The sequence below is a fragment of the Mesocricetus auratus genome, unplaced genomic scaffold (genome assembly GCF_017639785.1).
Source record: "Mesocricetus auratus isolate SY011 unplaced genomic scaffold, BCM_Maur_2.0 Super-Scaffold_100019, whole genome shotgun sequence".
NCBI lineage: Eukaryota > Metazoa > Chordata > Mammalia > Rodentia > Cricetidae > Mesocricetus > Mesocricetus auratus.
Genome location: NW_024429200.1, coordinates 34,087,620 through 34,111,257, shown reverse-complemented (window position 1 = coordinate 34,111,257; position 23,638 = coordinate 34,087,620). Strand labels below are relative to the sequence as shown.

The window sequence follows — 23,638 nt, the reverse complement described above, 5'->3', positions numbered from 1 at the left end:
GGTTTTAATAAAAGTGGGAGAAAGGCTGACTATTATGGATAGGATAAAATTTCTGGAGATGGTGACGGAGCCATGGATTATAAAATGAGAGTGTCTTGTGGCATGTGATGGGGACCCAGGCCCCTGAGAGTCACAGTTCTAGCTGCCTCATCAGTTCAGTTATTTCCCTCAGAAATAGGACTGTTCAAGTGAGTTGGGTAGAAACTGCCTGGGTCAGTCCCAGCAAAGAAAAAGATATTTTGTGACTGGGGGTGCAGAAGAATAGAAAAGGAGGCATTCTTGAGGTCACTGACAGAGAAATAAGTTTTTTGAGGGATTAGTGGAAAGGAGAGTTTAAGAATGAATAGCAATTGGTGCTGAGTTGATAAGTTAGAGCTCCTGAACCAAGCAGTAGGCTCCATTGGTTTTTCTAGCTGTAAGTATAGGGATATTAAATGGGGAAGAGTGGGGTGTAGAAAAATGTTTCTTAGAAAGTCAGAGCAGCGAAGTTTAAGTCCCCTGAGACTTTGAAGTGGAAGTGGGTATTGAGTCTTGGTTATATATTTCGCAGGGTTTTGTAGTCAATGATTAGAGAGGTTTTGGGTGTCCCATAACTGAGGATCTATCTGAGAGCAGAGTTTAACTGTAGCAACTTTGCTATGCCAGGGGATGGTTTCCCCAGCAAAATGTTACAGCCCTGTTCACTCTGCTCTGCCCAGGGTTGTCTCTGCTCCACCACAAAAGAAGGTCTTCACCCAATGCTCATCCAAGGGTTTATTGGGAGGGAAGAATCCAGGAGGGTGGCTGCCCTCAGTCACAGTGGCAGAAGACAGCCTGGTAGCACAAAGAACTGAACAGACTCAGGGTTTATATAGGGCTTCCAGGATGGGGATTGGTCAGATTTTAATCTCCTGCTCAAGGATTGGCTAATTTTCTGCACAGGGTTAGGGTCAGATTTGGCTATAGTTTCAGGGCCAAAGTGTGTTTCTTTCACTGGTCCTTTTTAGCCTTTTGACTCTAGTTTTAGGGCCAGGGTGTAGTTCTTTCACTGGCTCTGATTCCAGGGCCAAAGTGTGTTCCTTTGGCTTTGCTCAGGGCATGTTTCTTTGGCTGGTCCTTTTTCCCTACACATACTCCCCCTGGTAACTGCAAACAATTAACAGCTCCATTTAGCATACAATTACAGTTTCACTTTTGTCCAATATGAAATTATGAAAACTTTTGAGAAACATCTAGAGTTCACAATACAGAGCTTTGTGAAACACGGTGCCTATGAGCATTTTCCCGTGGTACACAGAAGCCACAGTGCTGCCCTGAAGCACAGAGCCATTGTTGGCATAGAGTGTGCTCACCCTGGGCTTATCTGACAAAACATCCTGGATCCGCAGTACCTGTCAAGAGAAGATCACTCATTAGCATCCAAGAAGAGCTATCTAGAGGTCACTCCCTTCCTAATAATTCTAGGGCAAATACACACTTCCAGAAACCAATAAGCGAAAATATCTGAAGTTTATCTGAATTAAGTTTTCTCCTAACAAAGGTATTAACGTCCCAACAATTCTTCACACTAAAACAGACTAGCTGTTAACATTAATCAAATTCACCTATAGAGACCATCAGGAATTTGATAATTTGGCATCCCTAGAAAAGAAGCTTGTCTATCTCCTGAGTGGGCAATAATTCTCTGACTGTGAATGTGCCTTTGACTAAGCCTATAGCATGAGGGCAGAATCCTGGAACAAGATAACTAAGGGACACCCAGTCAGCTAGCTCAACCTGCTAGCCAAAACGGTGGCAGTCTTCACTGCTGAGGAACCATGTCTGTGAAGCAGCAAGGAAACAGGAAGTGCAGGAGTTTGGGCACCCCTGCCAGGGTTGTTATTGATCCCCAGAATTAGCAAGCTTGGTTTTGCTAATCAGTAAACGTGGATAAAGTTCACTGGTCGGGGTGGGAATGGTGGATGACAAAGATGGAATCAAAGAAAACCAACCATGAAGCAAAGGTTCCCTTTATTGATCTTTTGCAGCAGAATGAAGCTTCAGGTTGCTTTTTATTTGTTACCTTTTGTTTTTGTTTTCATTCCAAGCTCCAACAGCTATGTTTCCAGTTTGCTACATGAAAATAAAGGAGCTTGGATCTCATGCAGAAAGCTCAAGATGTCTAAGGGGAGAGTGGTCAGTCACTGTGGCTAGATAAGGCTTATTTAGAATGAACAAGGTATTCAAAGTTGAAGATAGGTATGTGGACAACAGAACAAGTTTTCAATTATCTCATGATGATACTTGCATTCCCTTTGTGCTGGGTAGTTTTATGTCAACTTGATACAAGCTAGAATTATCTGAAAGGAAGGAATCTCAATTGAGAAATCCCTCCATAACATCAGCGTGTAGAGCATTCTCTCTCTCTCTCTCTCTCTCTCTCTCTCTCTCTCTCTCTCTCTCTCTCTCTCTCTCTCTCTCTCTCTCTCTCTCTCTCTTTCCTTTTTTTCAAGACAAGATTTCTCTGTATTGTTTTGGAGCCTGTTCTGGAACCCTCTCTGTAGAAAAGGGCTGGCCTTGAACTCACAGAGATCCTCCTGCCTGCCTCTGCCTCCCTAGTGCTGGGATTAAAGGGCTGCACCACCAATAACCGGAATAGGGCATTTTCTAAATTAGCAGTTGATGGGGGAGGTCCCAGTCCATTGTGGGTGATGCCATTCCTGGGCTGCTGGTCCTGGGTTCTAAAAGAAAGCAGCCTGAGCGGATATGCTGAGCAAACCAGTAAATAGTTACCATCCACGGCCTATGCATCTGCTCCTGCCTCCCCGATCCTGCCCCGTTTAAGCTCCTGTCCTGACTTCCTTTGATGATGAATAGCAATGCTGAAGTTAAGCCAAATCAATCCTGCCCTCACCAAGTTGCTTTGGTCCTGATGCTTCATCTCAGCATTACTGACCCTAACTAGGACACACTTAAAGCAGCCGCTGTGGCTGTAGGGAAGCTCCGTCTGTCTAGGACGGCAGCAGGGTGTACACCTGAATAAGAGCAGGTAACTTGCTAGCTGGGGTAATGGTTCTTCTCATTCTAGGCTTAGTTTGCACTTCGGGGATTAAATTTGCGTATGTGTGTGTGTGTGTGCGCGCGCGCGTGCGTGCGTGCATGCGTGCGCGCGCGTGTGTGTGTGTATGTGTAAAATTTTAATTTCTAAAGAATCTAAGACAAAGTCAGACTATGTTGACTATTTTTTGTGCAAACATAGTATAATAATAAAACTACATAAACGTATGCCTTACTTTGGATCACTCCATATAACAGGCATCAGCGATATAAAAAGGCTGGTGGGTGAATAGCAAGTATGTTATGCAAAGTTTGTATTCATAGAAATGCAGTGTCTTATGCAATTGGTTTAAATGCTATAGATAATGCAATGGTTTTCACTTTAGAAAATATACTTTTAAATTTTAAAAACAATCTCTAAAAGAAAACACTTTTGGACACTTTCCTATCAAAACCCAGTACAAAAATTCATCTACTTCAGAGTCTCCAGTTATTTAAACCCTCGGTGCAGGCTGTGTGCTCAGTGGTGTGAATGGAGATGGCTCTATACATGTCTCCCTCTCAGCTTCAATGCAGCATCTTCTCAGAGCTTGTCTTCTATTGGAAACACAGGAGGACCATCCATGTCAATATAAACTATCAGCTCATCTTTCCTCGTTACTGTCCATAGCAAAGAAAGTCCTTGTGAAATTAGGACCTGCTGTCTGGCAGTGACATTACATTGGCTCCTGGTGGCTGAAAAAGACTTAGGAATTCCATCTCTTTAAACTGCTAATATCTCTACTTTTTTATATAAAAGTTTTGTTACGTTCTGGAATATAAATGTGATCCACATAAATCCCCTCAACATCACCTCAGCAAATGTTCACTTTTGCAGACTTGCCTGTGAGCTCATATATCAGTACTTACTTCTGACCCTGGAGGATCCTCAGGGTTGTAGTTCAATAGCTTCATGGGGTTAGGATGGCATCCTGCCAAAATATCTCCCGTGGCAGGGTCAATGGTCAAATTATCCACTAAGGTGCCCAGGTGGATGACCTTCAACAAAGAGAAAGTAGTGAAGACATCTCAATATATTCTGTCCTTCCCCTCCTACCAGTTCTTCTTGGTACTGAACACTGGTATTTTTAGGGGACTTTGTGGTTACACTCTAAAAAATGTCAATAGCCATGGATCCTTAAGAACATTCCTGAGTCAAGTATGAGGTCTTGTTGTGTGTGTTGACTGGGGAACTCTTACCTTCACTTGAGTTAAATCCCAGTTATCATGTTTTTCCATTACGTGAATGTTCTTAGCTGTTACATCAGCTACATAGACATACCTGTAAAATAAGCAATGCTTACATTTCAGCAAGTAGTAATGAAATACGGCAATGTCTTCTTTTTGGAGAACAAATATAATGATTCACATTGAAGGACGACTGAGATGTTTTTCTCCAATACTATAAAAGTAGGTAGCAGGGTGTTACTTTTAATATTATTGAAATGTCTACAGGTTTTTAATGTGAAATGTGACCATGAAGTGAAAAGCAGTTTTGTAGACGACATGTAGTCTCAATCTTATGACTTAGGAGTTACAGTTTTTGTCAGTTGAATGAGGTAAGAATATCCTTCCAAGGCTAAAGAGTCCATACTTCCTAACTTGGGGCTAGAAATAACTATGGGATGGTCACAAAGCTCAATCACACTGTGTTTTCAGAACAGGAAAAATGTTTACAGGCATTGATTTTGTTGTTGTCATCTTTTTCTTGTTTTGTTTTCTTGGGAAAGGGTCCCACTATGTAGCTTTGGCTGTCCTAGAACTCACTATGTAGACCAAGCTGCCCTCAAAATCACATATATTCTCCTGCCTCTACCTCTCAAGTTCTGGCAGTAAAGACATGTACCACTACATCTAGCCTAAATTTTCTACAAGGATTATCTCCACTCACAATTTCAAATCTAAATGATATTATTCATAGTATTTCTCTGTTTGAAAAGCCTTTAAGTCTTAACTATTTGCCCGGGATGTTCTCTTGTAAAATTTCATGTAGCAAGCTTTCTTGTTGGACTATCTTTGGATAGTCAGCCCCCAAATAACAACATGGAGACTTACTATTAATTATGAAAGCTTGGCCTTTAGCTTAGGCTTGTTTACAATTCGTTTTTATAATTTACTTAGCCCATATTTTTATTTGCATTCTGTCACATGGCTCTGTTACCTCTTCTTAGTATGGCATGTCTGACTTGCTCTGAGTCTCCTCGTGAAATCCAATCCTAGATTCTTTCTCCACTTCCTCTATCTCCCAGGAAATCCTACCTATCCTTTCCTGTCTAGCTATTGTATATTCAGCTATATTCAGCTCTTTATTAAACCAATCAGAAGGTACCATGACAAAAACACATCTTCACAATGTACAAGAGATTATCTCACATTTCCATGCTTCTTAAAAGTAGTCATGGAATTTTATAAATCAGGTGCACCATCATATGTCTAAGGTGTGGTGGTATCTTGCTTGTACAAATAAAACATTTCTGAGGGTCAGAGAATGGAGCTTGCCACTAACTAACCATAAAGGTCTCGAGGTCGAAGTGAGCTAGCTGGGCAGAAACAGGATATAAGCAGGGAGAAACTCTTGTCTGCTGATACACTAAGGAGGTAAGGTGTGGCGGTGGTTTGCTCTTTCTCTATGATCTCTCAGCATTTTCCTCTATATCTGACTCCAGGTTTTTATTTCTTAGACCACTTAAGAATCCATTTACACTAAAGCAGACTTCTCTCTTTAAGTAAAGCTTTTTGTTAATATGACCTTATATACGTGGTTAAATACCTTCTGGGACTATAAGGGGCAAAGATATTGCATATCCATCCTGCTTTCAGAAAGAATGTTGGAAAAGAGTGTATTTAGATATGTAAGAATTTGGAACAACATCCATACTTTTTGGTCTCTCTCTTTTTTTGGAGGGGACTTGAAATTCAAGAGAACAAATAAATAGTTTTTAGGATCACATTTTTCGTATGAATCCTAGGTACATCTAAGCTCTACATTCCCATGCTGACTGCTTGAACATAAGCAAGCTCTTGAGGCAAGTTGCTCCTCAAAGTGTCAAGGGCAAAGGGAAAAACTATTCTGAAATCACATACTTCTGATTTAGTGAGATTGTGATTCCATTGGCAGAACTAAACCCTTGGGCCACTACTTTGACCTCTCTTGGGCTGTAGAAAAGAACATAAGTCCAGTGAAAGTCCATGATCATCTCAAGAAGTACCAAGAAGTAGCTGGTAAAGTAGTGGTCTCTTGTAGCATAGAACTGCTCTGGTCCAAGAACCACAATGTCATTCACACTAGAAAGAAAAAGGGAGAGAAACTCATAAGACATTGGAATATCTTGATTATTGACAAAGACACTAATATTTACCTAGCTTACCATGTTCCTCAGTTTTACATGATAGACTAGAATTAGATGCATTAACTAGCTCCATAGAATGTTCAGATTTTACTTCCACATGTTTTCTTTTGGCTATTTATGATTTTTTAGTGAAAAATGAATATGTATACTAACAAACTCTAGACTTGTAGATGCTAATGATGTTTTCTGTGATAGATATAGTATCTTGTTTTTCCTCTAGAATTAGTCTTAATTCTTAAAGTTAAGCACTGCCTTGTGACTTGTTTTGACAAAAAAGTCATGTAAATGGCATGTTTTGCTTGTATGTATTTGTGTGTATATGCACATGTGTGTCTACAGAGGGCAGATCAGAGGTTAATGTCTGGTGTAGTTCCTCAAGTCCCATCTACCCAATTATTGAGGTTTCTTGACAGCCTGGAACTCCCCAAATAGGCTAGGCTGGTTGAGCAGTAAGCCCTAAGGACCTACCTGTCTCTGCTTTCCCAACACTGGGGTTATAAGCATATGCTACCATGTGCAGCCATTTCTTTCTTTCTTGTTTTTTTTTTTTAACATGAGTTCTGAGAATCAAACTCCAGCCCTCATGCCTATTGAATAAGCATTTTGCTGACTGAGTCATCTTCCCAGGCCCCAAGTGTGGCTTCTCAGTCAAAGACTTGGAGAACCAATGACTGATCCATTGTATTTTCATAGTAACAAGCAATTTTTATACTATTTTGAGGGTATACTATTTTGGTCCTCTTAGGACCCTAAGTGAGGACAATATGACACTAAGCTCTGATCAACACATGCACCTTGAGTGAGGAAATAAAAGAAAACCACAGAGCTTTGACCCATAGGCATCCCTTCTTGTCATAGCTTACTCAAGTCTATCTTGACATTTTAGGTTTTCTCTAAGCAGGTAGGATAATGGGTGATACTCTTCCTTTTGTCCTTCCTTCCTTCCCTTCTTCCTTTCTTTCTTTCTTCCTTCCTTTCTTTCTTCCTCCTCCTCCTCTTCCTCCTCCTTGTTTGGCTGTCCTGGAACTAGATCTATAGATCAGGCTGCCTTGAACTCAGAGATCTGCCTGCCTCTGCCTCCTGAGCACTGGCATGAAATACATGCAGCACACCCAGCCTTTTTTGTTCTTTATTTCAAGAAAGTTTTTAATGTTATAATATAACCACTAAGTCAGAAATGCATGTGTATTTTGGAAAAGAAAAGAAATGTGACTTGAAATTAAAAAGACTGATGGAAGGTATTTTACATTTATGTAAGTGTGTGTGTGTGCGTGTGTGTGTGTGCGTGTGTGTGTGTGTGTGTGTGTGTGTGTGTGTGTGTGTGTGTGTGTGTGTATCCAAGAGCTCTCCAGCATATCTGCTACAGTGCATGTGTAGAGGTCAAAGGACCGCTTGCTGAAATCCAATCTCTCCTTCCACCATGTATCACCATGTATGCCCAGAGATCAACCTCAGGTTATCAGGCTTTCAAGCAAGCACCTTTACCCACTAAGCTATCACATGAACTCAAAGCACTTTTGTTTTGTTTTGTTTTGTTTTAAACAAATACAATTTTAGGAAAGGGAAATTTGGATGAGGAAAAGAAATATTTTGCAATTTTCATGCAATGTCCCCTATCGCTGGCCTATTCATCTTTCCTGACTCATCCTAAGTGCTCCTTCTCCCGAAAGATCTCTAGTGACACCATAAATTACATTAATGTGTTGTCTGTCACCCTGCATTAAATTCCCTTAGTTTCTTTCTGTGAGACTCTATTTTAAAATTGTACTTGCTGCTCACTGTGTGTGTCATGGTCCCTCTCAAGCTCCTCCTTGGGTCCTTAAAGCCTCACCTGCCTATTTCCACTGCCAAGAAGGAGCAGATTCAATCAGTTCTGACAGATTTCCCACGGGCATCACTTCCCCTTGCCTTACCTTGTGTCTTGGCCTCTGGCCTCCCACTACAGACTTGCTGCTGTCACTGGGTTTGAAACCCAGTGCTGATACTACTGGGTTTGACTGGTGTGTGTACAAGTGGACAGCGTAAGGAGGAGAAAGCCCCCTGGGGCACCTTTAACTAAAATGAGATGAGGTTGCAGGATCAACTTTTCTCTCTTTTCTGTCTTACATCACTGTGAAACGAGGCTCATGTTGCCTCTTCAGGGTAACTCCAAGATTTCAAGCTGTGTCATAACTGCACTTAGTAATGGCTGACTTAAAAGGGCTTCCTGAAGCTTCCCCATGTATGTATTTCCTGGGTCAGTAATAATAAGCCACCATCAAGTGTATGGATTAAAACAACAGGAGTTATTATAACATGGTTCTACAGAGTAAGAGTTATTACAACACGGTTCTACAGAGCAAGGAGTTAGCAGAGCCATATTAGCAGAGCCATGTTACCAAGTTTCTGTGGGAAGACCTGTTTTATGACTTTTCCAGATTCAACTAGCATTCATTCATTGGCTTGGAGACCTCTCCCTCCAGTATCGATATAGATCCATCATTATGTGTCATTCTTATATACCTGTCTGCCTTCTTACATCATACTACAGTAATGCTTCATCTTTAGTTACCTCTGTAGGTAGTTTTCTAAGTAAGGTGGCATTCTGAAGTATGTGTCCTAGGAATTTAAACACACATTTTTATATAAAATTTTAGAACAGTGGAATTTGGGAGGCTTGGGAAATATTTTCCAGTTTTGTAGGACCTAATTCAACTCATAACATTCTCCTTTCTTTATTTCATGCTTAGCTCTGACTTAAGTTTTCTAGGACTGAACACCCTCATAATGCTTCCCTATATCAGGTGTTTTCTAGGATTCCTCCTGTGAGGTCATACATTCCTCATAACCCACCAATTAAGGTAGCCTGGCCAAAGAGAAAGGGCCTCATTTTACTGTGAATTTGAGGCATATCTTAAGTGACTTATCCCATTCCCCAGAAATCCTGTGAGGTTCTGGTCCACTGTGTCCCAGAACCTAGTGATATGCTTACTTTATAAAAGAAAGACCCTTTATTGTTTAAGACTTGAAATTGATTATCCACTAAACGTTTAATTTTATAAATTCAGTAAGAATGATTTAGATCATTGCAAATCAAGAACACAACTTGGAACGGATGGACCCCAGGCTTCCATGAAGATTATGCCAGTAAAAAACAGACTGAGGCAACCTACCTGGCCCACAACTTCTACAAGACTCAGTTTACTCTTGCTTGTTACTAAATTCAGTTAAAATATTTTGACATAATCCTGGGTACATAATCAAACACATTTAATAAAGGTAATTTTTATAGGTACCCACATGTTTATTTGTTTGATTTTTTAAAATCAAATTCTTCTTTAAAAAGTTGGATACAAAGAAATAAGCCATTTGGAGGTTGGTTATAACTCACAGTGGGTAAGGCTCAGAGAATACAACCTACCCAGACAATTGGAAGAGGGAGTAGGTGTTTAAAGAGAGCACAGTATTGAGTTGCTGTGGCAAAGAGGTTGGAATTAGAGCTGGGAATCTAATTGAGCATCTTTATAGGATTAAAGAGCTTTCTAAAAGTTGGAAAATAATAGAGACATTCAATACTGAGCACGGCAATTTCTACTGGGGTCCCACCACAGGAAGCTCCAGAAAGCTTTAGAAGAAAGCACTGCTGCAAAACAAATGCTTAAGAATGCCTGCTGAACCAAAGAAAACAATGCACACAGAGGAGGTGCCAAATACAAAGACATACGCAAGGCTTTAATTCCATACCTCTTGAGAAGTTCATGTTTTATAGTTTTCAGGTGGATGAGAGAACGTTGTTGCTCTTCGAATCTAAATATCTCCACAGTGGAACCCATGTGAGGATGATTCACAACATAAAGATACACAGTGTTGTCTAAATGGGGTGGGTGGGTATAATGTCAAAGGAAAATGTCATTCCTAAGAAGTTGACTTTTCTTGCCACTATTATTAGACTTCTTTAAAAACCTGACCATCCCCCAAGGCTTTGGTGTTGTCTTGAGATAGGCTCTTGCTATGTTACACAGATTTATCTTCAACCTCTAGGCTCCAGTCCTGAGTGGTTGGGACTATGCAGGCATGTACTACTGTGCAAGGATTTCCTTTAGGTGTCTTACATGTCCATTAGATGAGTCATTAACACAAAGCTAGATTCTCCTGTTTTTGAAGAAACTGAAACTCAAATAGAGGGTAACCCAGTAATTTTACCAACACTGAGGAACAGAGCAAAGTATGGGTGTCTGTGCAATGATCTGTTCTGCCTCACCAGCATACCCTCTCTCAGGGGAAGATACAGAATTACAATAGGAGGTGAACACTTAGAGTTTCCCTGGATGGTCTTTCAGTAAGATACTGAAAGCAAGCTGATCTCTAGGGGCGTGTCACAAATGTCTATGTTTCAACCAAAAGTCCAAGGATCTCACGGCACTCGAATGCTTTAAAATAAACAATAGCTATTTGCCACCTAAATGGTGAACTTGTAGAACTAGTCAAATACCCGAGGTTGAGTGACAACACAGTGAACTCTGTGGGCATGTAATGTAAATATACCAAAGGAAACAAACCAGCTGATTCTGGGTATCACCAACCTCAGAAATGTCCCTACCTTCCTGTCTTCACTCCGGAATGTCAACTGTTATGAAAGAGATTGAAATCAGAGGCCTTTACTGAGTTTTGAAGGGACAGTCCCATCCTCACACTGTGGAACTTGTTCTGTATTTGTTCCTATTCACTTCTTCCATATAGACACCACACAGGTAATGGAGCAAGTCTGAGCCCTGGCATGCAAAATTTATACTCAGGGCCCCTGAACACATTGGGCTGTTCTGTGCAAATTATGGGGAGTGGCTCCTTTGGTAAATCTCTCCTTTGGGCTGATCTTGCTATGTTATAGCTCCCAGCCTTTGACAACAGACCTGGGTTGGGTTTCAGGCCCTAAATAAACAGACTCTTTTGTGGGCTACAGTATGGTAATCATTCATGCTGCCCTGGTTTTACCCATTCTTAGGATTCTACTGAATCTTCTTCTTTTCATGGAAGAGAGAGAGGCTTTGTGAAGATAACTTCATTTTACCTCCTCTCTCTAACCTGACAGTTCTCTGTGTAAGGTTTTGGTTTGGTGAAATAGTCCCTTAATTAAGGAAGTCAACTAAATGAATATAATGGGCCACTAATCATAATATATCCAAATTCCGGAAGCCTACACATGTGGTTGGCAGTTAATCCATAAACTGATGCCATCTTAGAATGCCAGCTGTTGATAACCCTAGCTCTAACATCCCATACAGTGAAATAGTCTAGGTTAGTCTGACCACTTTATTACATCGGCTCTCATGGAGTGTGTTAGCCAGCACAGTGTCAGGCAGGCAAAGAAAGTTTGGTTTGGGGGGGGTTAAGTACAATGTGGTTCCCAAGTTTTACCCCATAAAAGACACAAGCTAAGTGAAAACACCTGGCTTCTAACTCTGAAGCAGCCATTTGGTAAGTCAAGTCAGCTCTGCATTGCATTTCTCCCCACTCCGGATTCTCCATCTTATTAAGTGATGTATTTATGAGCCGCCCTGCCCCCACACTATCCATATTCACATGTTCCCTGAACCCCTGCTTGCTCAAGTCCTAGTCTCTCTTAGTCACTGTACTTGACTCTCAGGTTCCAGTAATGAACACATTAATACATTTTATGGTGAATATACCTAGAGAAATATACCAGGAGGAAAAAAAAGCTAGTAAGTAAAGTAGAAAAAAAAACACTGGAGGAGGGAAATGCCCCCTTCATACAATGACACCCACATGCTCAATGGATTCATACATATATTAAATTTAAATTGATTTGGAATTATGGGCTATGACCAAGCAAAATGTCTCAGAGATTGTTATTTTCAGAGTGGATAATATATGATTTGTTTCTGGGGGAAGTTCTCCAGATATGAGTTACATGTCTTCAAATTTGGTCTTGCAAAAGGTAAAACTTGGTGAGTTTTAGTATACTCATAGAGTTGTGCAGTAATAAACACCACCTAATTCCAGAATATTTGCATCAGCCCCACAAAGAAATTCCTCATTGTTGCCGGGCGGTGGTGGCGCATGCCTTTAATCCCAGCACTCAGGAGGCAGAGGCAAGCGGATCTCTGTGAGTTCGAGGCCAGGCTGGACCGACAGCCTCCAAAACAATACAGAGAAACCCTGTCTCGTAAAACCAAAAAAAAATTCCTCATTGTTTAGCTGTTCCTCTCCATTTCCCCTCTTTCCAGTCTGCCAGCTACTGGTCTACATTTTGTCTGCACAGTTTTGCCTATTGGATGTTTCATGTAAATGGAATCATGCAATTAGTGATGTTTAGTGACTGAATTCTTGTATGTAGCATAGCATTTTCAAGGTGCATCTGCGTCATAGCACACACCCCAGCTCATCTTTTTTTTTCTATTGTCAAATGATGCTCTATCATGTAAATTATATTGCATGTTCGTTCATCAGTTAATGGGCATGTGGTTACCAGGAGAAATGCTGCGATGAACATTTGTGCAGGAATATTTGGCTAGAAGTGTTTCCGGTTTCATTGATCACACACCACAGAGTAAAGCTGCCAAGGTGGCTGCACTATTTCACAATACCACCAGCAAAGGGGCCCAGTTTCTCAACATCTTTGCTTCTCTCTCTCTCTCTCTCTCTCTCTCTCTCTCTCTCTCTCTCTCTCTCTCTCTCTCTCTCTCTCTCTCTCTCTCGTGTGTGTGTGTGTGTGTGTGTGTGTGTGTGCACTCATGCATGTGCACATGTATATATGTGGACTGCATGCACTAGAGTGTATATGGAGGCTAGAGCAGGACACTGGGTGCCCTCCTCTATTGCTCTCTGCCTTATTGCCTTGAGATAGGTTCTCTGGCTGAACTAAAGCTCACTATTTTAGTTACAAGGGTTGGTTGGTGAACTCTGAAGACCCATGTGCCTCCTCTCTCAATCCTGGAGTTTCAGGAATAAACAGCCACACTTGGCTTTTTAGGTGGTTGCTGAGGATTCAAACTAGGGCAGCTATGCTTGAAGAACAAGTGCTATTACCCACTGACCCATATACCCAGCATTGTGTCTCTTTTGTTATTGTCATCCTTGTGGATATGAGGAAGTGACTTCTTTTGACTTGATTCACATTTCTCAAATGGCTAAAAATTGTCAAATACCTCTTTACATCTTAATGGTCATTTTCAAAGGATAAGTGTCTATCTTAATGGTCATTTGTATACTTTCAAAGGATAAGTGTCTATTCAGATACCTGTCCATGTTTAAACTGGGTTATTTGTCTTCTGGGTATTAAGTTGTGTGTGAGATAGTTTTATGTCCACTTGCCACAAGTTAGAGTCATTGGAAGTGAAGGAACCTCAACTGAGAAAATGCCTCCATAGGTCCCAGCTGTAAGGCGTTTTCTTAATTAGTAATTTATGTGGGAGGGGCCCAGCCCATTGTGAGTGGTACCAAACATGGGCTGGTGGTCCTAGGTTCTGTAAGAAAGCTATGATGAGCAAGCCAGTAAGCAGCACTCCTCCATGCCTCTGCATCAGCTCCTGCCTCCAGGTTCCTGCCCTGTCTGAGTTCTTTCAGTGATGTGGAAGTGTAAACCAAACAACTCCTTTCCTCCCCGACTTGCCTTGGTAAAGGTATCTCCCCACAGTAACAGAACAGTAACCAAGACAACTTGTAAGACTCTGGGTACAAACTCTTAACCAGATCTGTTATTTTGCAGACATTATCTGTCATTCTTTGGGCTTTTTTCACTATCTCAGCAGTATTTTTAGGTACAAAATCATGGTTCCAAGTTCCATAATTTCAATTACCTATTTTTTTCCCATATGATATTTTTGAGTATAATACTATTATTTTCAAAAGGCCTTTAGTTTATATGCTTGATTTCACTGAACAGTATTCAACCAGGTTACAGGAGTCAAATAAGAAGAGTGCTTTCCTTCCATCCCTCCTACCCACTCTTCTTTAGAACAATGTTTTAAAATGTTTTGTAAACATTAACATTTTTGCAAAGGTTGCACATTTCTTTGGTGGACTAGGACCTGTCCTTTACCCTTAACTTGGATACTGAGAAGAGAGGATCTATGACAACTCTTTCCCCCATCCCCTTTGTTTTTAGGCCCTTGTGTTTTACCTTTGTCGATGAAGGTACTGAGCCCATGAGGATTCAGTGACTCTTTGTCAAAGCCATCACTGATTTCCAGCGCTTGTGCCTTTGGGTTTTGCTCATTCAGATCCATCAGGAAAATTCTTCCTAGTTTGTCTGGTGCCAAGTTTGGCATGCCTGGATATTTTAATCCCTTTAGAAACAGAGTCAGCATACAAACATATGCATATTTAAATGAACCAGTCCACACACATACACATATTTAAATGAATCAGTCTAACACACATGCTTATTTAAATGACATTTTCATATGGAAGCCCAAATCTCAAAGCCAAACAGAAATGTTCCAGGTTCTGCATTTCATTTCAGTTTGGAGGATTTTTCACTCTGAGGGCAGGGAGTCAGCAATGTCATCCCAACCTTGGCCATGAGTACAGGAATAGCCATGTTTGTGACAATGAAGCATTTTTAATATAGAAAGAGTTGAGCTACAGATTACAATGCCAGGGACTAAGCTGTGTTACTTTCTCTGAGTCCTCTGGTATGCCTAAATCTTAGGGTGGTCGTCTATAAAATGAAACAACTGAAACTTATGTTGGCTAAGATCTCTCCAATCTTGATATCTGACATTTTCCTTCCATGAAGCATAGATAATGGGTATCTGCTTTAATTCCATTGTTCTTTTCCCTCCAATACTTATATTACGTAGCCATAAATAACATCAGCCACAAGTCAGCGCAGGATGCTAGAATCATAAAGATTTCTGCTTTATTTTTTTCCTATAGGAATTCTAATTTGAATCTACTTCAAAGAGTACAAAATGTTTGTCCTAGTACTTTGGACAGTGACCCACCCTTTCTACCAATGTGAGTAAGTATTTATCAGTCAACAGCAGACACCCACAAGGTACTGAACCTTTAACATACCCCAATTTCTTGTGTCAAACATTGAGGCTGGTTTATTTTACATCAAGTATAAAATAAGTAAATAAGTCAACAGTTATTTCATGGTCACATCTCTTCCCCATCACTCGGATTTAACTAAAAATAGACCAGCCTCTTTCTCCTAATACTCTCCATTCTACTCTGCTGTCTCTCCCTGTTTCTCTTTCTTCTCTTTTCCCTGCAAATACATCAAGCTATCGGTCCTTCAATTGCCCTCTCACTTTAGGGTGGCCAGTAATCTCTGCTCATACCCATCCATATCTTCAAGTGTTTTGAAAAGATTTAGTCATTCTTATTTTATGTATATGCATGTTTGAGTACATGCATGCATGTGTTCCACACGGAGGCCTGATGTCCTTGGAGGTCAGATGAGAGTGTAGGATACCATGAAACTGAAGTTTTTAGAGAGGTGTGAACTGCCATGCTGGTTCTGAGTACTGTACCAGGTACTCTGTAAAAACATTAAGTAATCTCAACTGTTGAGCCATCTCTCCATTCTCCTTCAAGATTTTCTTAAAATCCTCCTCCTCGGGGAGTCCAGGGAAGCAGCTGTTCCTCTGGCAGCATCAGGTAAACAGGCCGGCTTCCCTGTTTCCAGTGTGTTCCAGTGCCTGCAGATCGCCTGGGAACTGCACAGAGCTCCCAATCCCAGCGGGAGCCAAGCACCCCAGACTCCAGATCTTCTCTCCCACCAACGAGACCAGGAAACCAGAGGAGGCAGGGAGACCAGGGGAGTAGCTGTTCTGGATCAGGTACAACAGGACCCAGCATAGGGTCCAGGGGACCAGGTAGGAGGCTAAGCACCCCAAATTCCTGTTCTTCTTCTCCACCCACGGGACCAGCATTTGGACAAGGAATAGAAGAACCACCAGATTATTGGACTTGCTAGCACCCACCAAAAGGGAACTCTGGTCCCCAGACCAGTAAGGGGCTCTTTCTGCACCCACTAGAAGAAGAGATGGGAAAGAGACAATACAAAAACACAGTCAGCAACAGAAAAACAAATATGACACCGCCAGATTCTAGAGACTCCACACCAGCAAGACCCCAACATTCCAATGCGAACGAAGCAGAAGAGAACAACCTTAAAAGCACTTTCATGAAAATGATAGAGGCCCTAAGAGAGGATATAGGAAAATCCCTCAAAGAAATGGAAGAAAAAACAAACCAAAAAATGCAAGAAATGGAAGAAAAAACAAACCAAAAAAATGCAAGAGTTGGAAGAAAAAACAAACCAAAAAAGGCAGGAAATGGAAGAAGAAATGAAGCAAAAAGTGCAAGAAATGGAAGAAAAAACAAAGCAAAAAACGCAAGAATTGGAAGAAGAAACATACCAAAAAAGGCAGGAAATGGAAAAAGAAACAAAGCACAAAATGCAAGAAATGGAACAAAAAGCAAACCAAAAAATGCAAGAAATGGAAGAAAGAACAAACCAAAAAATTCATAAAAGGCAACAAACGGACGAAAAGATAAACAGAAAATTGCAAGAAGCAATGCAAACACTGCAAGGGTTGAAAACTGAAATAGAGACATTAAAAAAAACACAATCTGAAGAAAGGCAGAAAATAGAAAAGCTGGACAAACAGTCAGGCACTACCAATACAAGTATTACCAACAGAATAGAAGAGATGGAAGAGAGAATCTCAAGTGTTGAAGATACACTAGGAGAAATGGATTTATCAACCAAAGAAAACCTTAAATCCAACAAATCCTTAACACAAAACATCCAGGAAATATGGGACACCATGAAAAGACCAAACCTAAGAATAATAGGTATAGAAGAAGGAGAAGAAATCCACCTCAGAGGGGCAGAAGGCATATTTAACAAAATCATAGAAGAAAACTTTCCCAACCTTAAGAAAGACATGCCAATGAAGGTACAAGAAGCCTACAGAACACCAAATAGAATGGACCACAAAAAAAAAATTCCCTCGCCACATAATAATCAAGACCCCAAACATACAGAATAAAGAAAGAATATTAAGAGCAGCTAAGGAAAAAGGTCAAGTAACATATAAAGGCAGACCTATCAGAATTACACCTGATTTCTCCATGGAAACTCTGAAAGCCAGAAGGTCCTGGACAGATATTCTACCTACACTAAGAGACCATGGATGCCAGCCCAGACTACTATACCCGGCAAAGCTCTCAAACACTATAGACAGAGAAAACAAGATATTCCATGACAAAACTAGATTCAAGCAATATGTGTCCACTAACCCAGCCCTACAGAAAATTTTGGAAGGAAAACTCCAACCCAAGGAAGCTAACTACAACCAGAAAAACATAAGCATTAGAGAATCCCTCTCTACCAACAGCCAAAAGAACAAAGGGGTGAAATTCCACCCATAATTCCACCAACAACAACCATCGCAAATCGAAGAAGGATGAGCAATCAATGGTCATTAATATCCCTCAATATTAATGGCCTTAACTCACCCATAAAAAGACACAGACTAGCAGAATGGATTCGAAGACAGAACCCTTCCTTCTGCTGCATACAAGAAACACACCTCACCCTCAAAGACAGACATTACCTGAGAGTTAAAGGTTGGGAAAAATTTTTTCAATCAAATGGACCCAAGAAACAAGCAGGGGTAGCAATCCTAATATCTAACAAACTAGACTTTAAAATAAAATCAATCAAAAGAGATGAAGGAGGTCATTACATACTCATCACAGGTGAAACCCACCAAGATGAAGTGTCTATCCTGAACATCTATGCCCCAAATACAAAGGCATCCACATTCGTTAAAGAAACATTATTAGAACTTAAATCTCATCTAAAGCCCCACACAGTTATAGTGGGAGATTTCAACACACCACTCTCACCACTAGACAGGAATACCAGACAGAAACTCAACAAAGAAGCAAAGGGTCTAATAGAAGTAATGACCCCACTGGGATTAACAGATATCTATAGAACATTTCATCCACATAAAAAAGAATATACCTTCTTCTCACCACCACATGGAACCTTCTCAAAAATTGACCACATACTTGGCAACATATCAAACCTCAGCAGCTACAAAAAAATTGGAATAACTCCATGCATCTTATCAGACCACCATGCTTTAAAATTAGAATTCAACAACAACACAAATTGCAGAAAACCTACAAATTCATGGAAATTGAATAATGCTCAACTGCACCATCCCTGGGTCAAAGAGGAAATAAAAAAAAGAAATTAAAGACTTCCTCGAATTCAATGAGAATGAAGACACAACATACCCAAACCTATGGGACACTTTGAAAGCAGTGCTACGGGGGGAAGTTCATAGCACTAAGTGCTCACATGAAGAAACAGGAGAACAATTATACCAGAGAATTAACATCACAGCTGAAAGCTCTAGAACACAAAGAAGCAAACTACCCCAGGAGGAGTAGACGCCAGGAAATAATCAAATTCAGGGCTGAAATCAATAAAGTAGAAACCAGGAAAACAATACAAAGAATCAATGCAACGAAGAGTTGGTTCTTTGAGAAAATCAACAAGATAGACAAACCTTTGTCCAAACTTACCAAACAGCAGAGAGTGAACACGCAAATTAACAAAATCAGAAATGAAAAGGGGGACATAACAACAGACTCTGAGGAAATCCAGAGAATCATTAGGTCATACTTTGAAAACCTGTACTACACAAAATTCGAAAATTTAAAGGAAATGGATAACTTCCTGGACAGCTATCATTTGCCAAAACTAAATCAAGAACAGATAAGCAATTTAAATAGACCTATAACCCCTATGGAAATAGAAGCTGTCATCAAAAGTCTCCCAACCAAAAAAAGTCCAGGTCCAGATGGCCTCAGTGCAGAATTCTACCAGAAATTCACAGAACAGCTTATACCAATTCTTCTCAAAGTGTTCCACACAATAGAAGCAGAAGGGTCTTTGCCAAACTCTTTCTATGAGGCTTCAATAACCTTGATCCCCAAGCCACACAAAGATACAACTAAGAAAGAGAACTTCAGACCAATATCCCTCATGAACATTGATGCAAAAATACTCAATAAAATACTGGCAATTCAGATCCAAGAACACATCAAAACAATCATTCACCACGATCAAGTAGGTTTCATCCCAGGGATGCAGGGATGGTTCAACATACAAAAGTCCATCAACGTAATCCACCATATAAACAAGCTGAGAAACAAAAATCACATGATCATCTCACTAGATGCTGAAAAAGCCTTTGACAAAATCCAACACCCCTTCATGATAAAGGTCTTGGAGAGATCTGGGATAACAGGGACATACTTAAACATAATAAAAGCTATATACAGTAAACCAACAGCCAACATCAAACTAAATGGACAGAAACTCAACGCAATTCCTCTAAAATCAGGAACAAAACAAGGCTGTCCACTCTCTCCATACCTTTTCAACATGTTACTTGAAGTTCTAGCTATTGCCATACGACAACAAAGGGGGATCAAGGGGATACAAATTGGGAAGGAAAAGGTCAAACTTTCACTGTTTGCAGACGATATGATAGTTTACATCAATGACCCAAAGAACTCTACCAGGGAACTCTTACAGCTGATTAACACCTTCAGCAAAGTGGCAGGCTACAAGATCAACTCAAGAAAATCAGTAGCCCTACTATATACAGATGATAAAAGGGCTGAAAGAGAAATCAGAGAATCATCACCCTTTACAATTGCCACAAACAACATAAAATACCTTGGGGTAACGCTAGCCAAACAAGTGAAAGACCTGTATCGTAAGAACTTTGAATCTTTAAAGAAAGAAATTAAAGAAGCCCTCAGAAAATGGAAAGACCTCCCATGCTCTTGGATAGGTAGGATCAATGTAGTAAAAATGGCAATCCTGCCAAAAGCAATCTACAGATTCAATGCAATCCCCATTAAAATCCCAGCACAATTCTTCACAGACCTTGAAAGAACACTATTCAATTTTGTATGGAAAAACAAAAGACCCAGGATAGCCAAAACAACCCTGTTCAACAAGGCAACATCTGGAGGCATCACCATCCCTGACCTCAAGCTCTATTACAGAGCTATAGTCCTGAAAACAGCTTGGTATTGGCACAAAAATAGACAGGTAGACCAATGGAATTGAATTGAAAACCCGGGTATTAACCCACACACGTACGAACATTTGATCTTTGACAAAGAAGCTAAAAATATACAATGGAATAAAGAAAGCATCTTCAACAAATGGTGCTGGCATAACTGGAGGCTGGCATGTAAAAGAATGCAGATAGATCCATGTTTATCGCCATGCACAAAACTTAAGTCCAAATGGATCAAAGACCTCAACATAAATCCAGCCACACTGAACCTCTTAGAAGAGAAAGTGGGTGGTACCCTTGAACGAATTGGTACAGGAGACAGCTTCCTGAACATAACACCAGTAGCACAGACAGTGAGATCAACAATTAATAAATGGGACCTACTGAAACTGAGAAGCTTCTGTAAGGCAAAGGACACAGTCAGCAAGACAAAAAGGCAGCCCACAGAATGGGAAAAAATATTCATTAATCCCACATCTGACAGAGGGTTGATCTCCAAAATTTACAAAGAACTCAAGAAGCAAGTCTCCAAAACACCAAAGGACCCTATTAAAAAGTGGGCTGCAGAACTAAATAGAGAGTTTTCAATAGAGGAGTCTCAAATGGCTGAGAGGCACTTGAGAAAGTGCTCAACATCCTTAGCCATCCAGGAAATGCAAATCAAAACAACTCTGAGATACCATCTCACCCCTGTCAGAATGGCTAAAATCAAAAACACCAATGACAATTTATGCTGGAGAAGATGTGGTGAAAGAGGGACACTCCTCCATTGCTGGTGGGAGTGCCAACTGGTTCAGCCACTTTGGAAATCAGTGTGGAGATTCCTCAGAAAAATGGGAATAAACCTACCTACCACAAGACCCAGCAACTCCACTCTTAGGCATATATCCAAAAGATGCCCATTCATACAACAAAGATGTTTGTTCCACTATGTTCATAGCAGCTTTATTTGTAATAGCCAGAACTTGGAAGCAACCTAGATGTCCCTCACCCGAAGAGTGGATAGAGAAAATGTGGTACATCTACACAATGGAGTACTATTCAGCAGAAAAAAATAATGGAATCATGAGATTCGCAGGCAAATGGATGACACTAGAAGAAACCATCCTGAGTGAGGTAACCCAGTCACAAAAAGAGAAACATGGCATGTACTCTCTCATATATGGATTTTAGACATAGATCTGGGGAGTGCCAGCCTACAATCCTATGGCCAGAGAGTCTGGGAAACAGAAACTTCATTTAGTGGCTGATCGAAGAAGAGGCAGACTCCCTTGGTTAAGTACTGAGCTGAACTCAAGAAAGCCAGTAACAGAGAGGGAGGACTGATGATCAAAGGGATTAAGACTGGGCAGGTTTAACCCCCAGAAACAGCTGACCAGACAAAGGTTAACTCTTGAATCCCAGGCATCAGCCTGGGAATCCAGCATGGGACTGATCAAGACCCCCTGAATCTGGGTGTCAGTGAGGAGGCCTAGGGAACCTATTGAGCCTTGGGCAGCAGATCAGTACCCATCCCAAATATACACACGGACTTTGGACTCCCATAGAACAATGTGAGGTGCACTGTCACCGTGAACTCTTGGGGAAGGGTCTAGGCCCTGCCCTATATGAAATGACAGACTATGGACACCCCCATGGAGGGCGTCACCCTCCCTGGGGAAATGAGGGGATAATGGGGGGGGGATTGGGGGAGGGCACGGGAGGAGGGGAGGGAATGGGAGAGGGACCTGGAACTGACTTGTGAAGCAACCTCGTTTCTTATCTAAATTTAAACTGGAAAATAAAATATAAAAAATAAAATAAAATAAATGTAAAAAAAATCATCCTCCTCATCCATGCCTTGTACCTCAGTGCTGTTGAAAGGAGGTTTCGGAAGCCATGAGAGGAGTGCTATCCACTCGTGAATTTTCCTTCTTCACCATACCTGAAGGAGTGTTGGCAAGGCCTGGCTCTAGGATTCTGTTTCTGAGCCAGATTCTGTACCATCAAGAAAAGAACCTCACTAAAGAAGCTGAGCCACTTTCTTCTTTAATGCATTCTATCTCTGCCCTTTCTTTGAGCTGCCAGGCTCTTAAGAAGGGGGACACCTTCAGGCATAGATGGGACATCTACCTCACAGCATCAAGCTGGTCAACATTCTAGCAGGAGCATGGAGGAGCTCGTGAGAAGCTATTGACACTTGGTGGCTGCTAGGACTGGAAAAGTCAATTTTCTTTCAGACTATGGCCCTTGGAAGGCCAACCAAGCTCTAGTGGATGGTCTCACACCAATGGGTACATGGGCAGCACACATCGAACTCTCTGTGTTATTAAAACCATCGGAGAAGTGGAAAATTGGGAAGCGGTATGAATATAGGGATAGATCTGGGAAGAACTGGAGAGAAGAGTGGGGATGAATGTGATCAGAATAAGTTGTTTGAAATTCTCAAGATATTATATAAAACTATAGTGAAACACCATCACACTATGATAACAATGAAGAAAAGAGGGTAGCATCGAAAACCACTTTGAAGAATTTTTAGTACATCCCAATGTCATCTGCACAGTCAATATTTTTATTATGATTTCTTGTTCATCATCATAGGCAATTCATTCTATTTTCTACACTTGTATCCTAAATGTATTTCATCTCATAAAATTCACATCCCATTATGTTTCACTCAGAATGATAGTTCACCTCTTATTATTAATGTTTTTTGTTGTTTTTGTTTTTTTGAGACAGGGTTTCTCTGTGTAACAGCCCTTGCTGTCCTGGAACTCACTCTGCAGACCAGGCTGTCTTCAAATTCACAGAGATTTACCTGCCTCTGCCTCCTGCGTGCTGGGATTAAAGGTATGTACCATCACTACCCTGTAACTATGGAAATTATTATAAGTTTCCTCTGACTCCTTTCTGTGAATGACCCTTCAGTCTTCTCTGTCTTTTCTTGAGGAAGAGACACCCTTCCTTCTGCTGTTCTGCTGTCTTTCACCTCTTTTCCTGATCCCCTATTCTGTAGGACACTACCCCCTCTTGCTTTGTTCCTTATTTTATTTTATTTTATTTTATTGGTTTTTACGAGACAGAGTTTCTCTGTATTGTTTTGGAGGCTGTCGGTCCTGCCTGGCCTCAAACTCAGAGTTCTGCCTGCCTCTGCCTCCTGAGTGCTGGGATTAAAGGCAT

The 23,638-nt window shown here is 40.8% G+C and overlaps 1 protein-coding gene across 1 annotated transcript in view; it reads right to left on the bottom strand.

Moving 5' to 3' along the window:
• Positions 1 to 1,176: 1,176 nt before the first annotated feature.
• Positions 1,177 to 23,638, bottom strand: part of Pon3 (paraoxonase 3) — a 35,042-nt gene continuing 12,580 nt past the window's right edge. Inside the window, exons 4-9 of the mRNA XM_005082911.4 lie at positions 14,524 to 14,689; positions 10,128 to 10,254; positions 6,139 to 6,339; positions 4,255 to 4,336; positions 3,925 to 4,053; positions 1,177 to 1,370 (exon numbers count right to left, since the gene is read on the bottom strand). Coding sequence (XP_005082968.1) covers positions 1,212 to 1,370; positions 3,925 to 4,053; positions 4,255 to 4,336; positions 6,139 to 6,339; positions 10,128 to 10,254; positions 14,524 to 14,689 — 864 coding nt within the window. The 3' untranslated portion in view covers positions 1,177 to 1,211. The remainder of the gene's footprint in view (positions 1,371 to 3,924; positions 4,054 to 4,254; positions 4,337 to 6,138; positions 6,340 to 10,127; positions 10,255 to 14,523; positions 14,690 to 23,638) is intronic.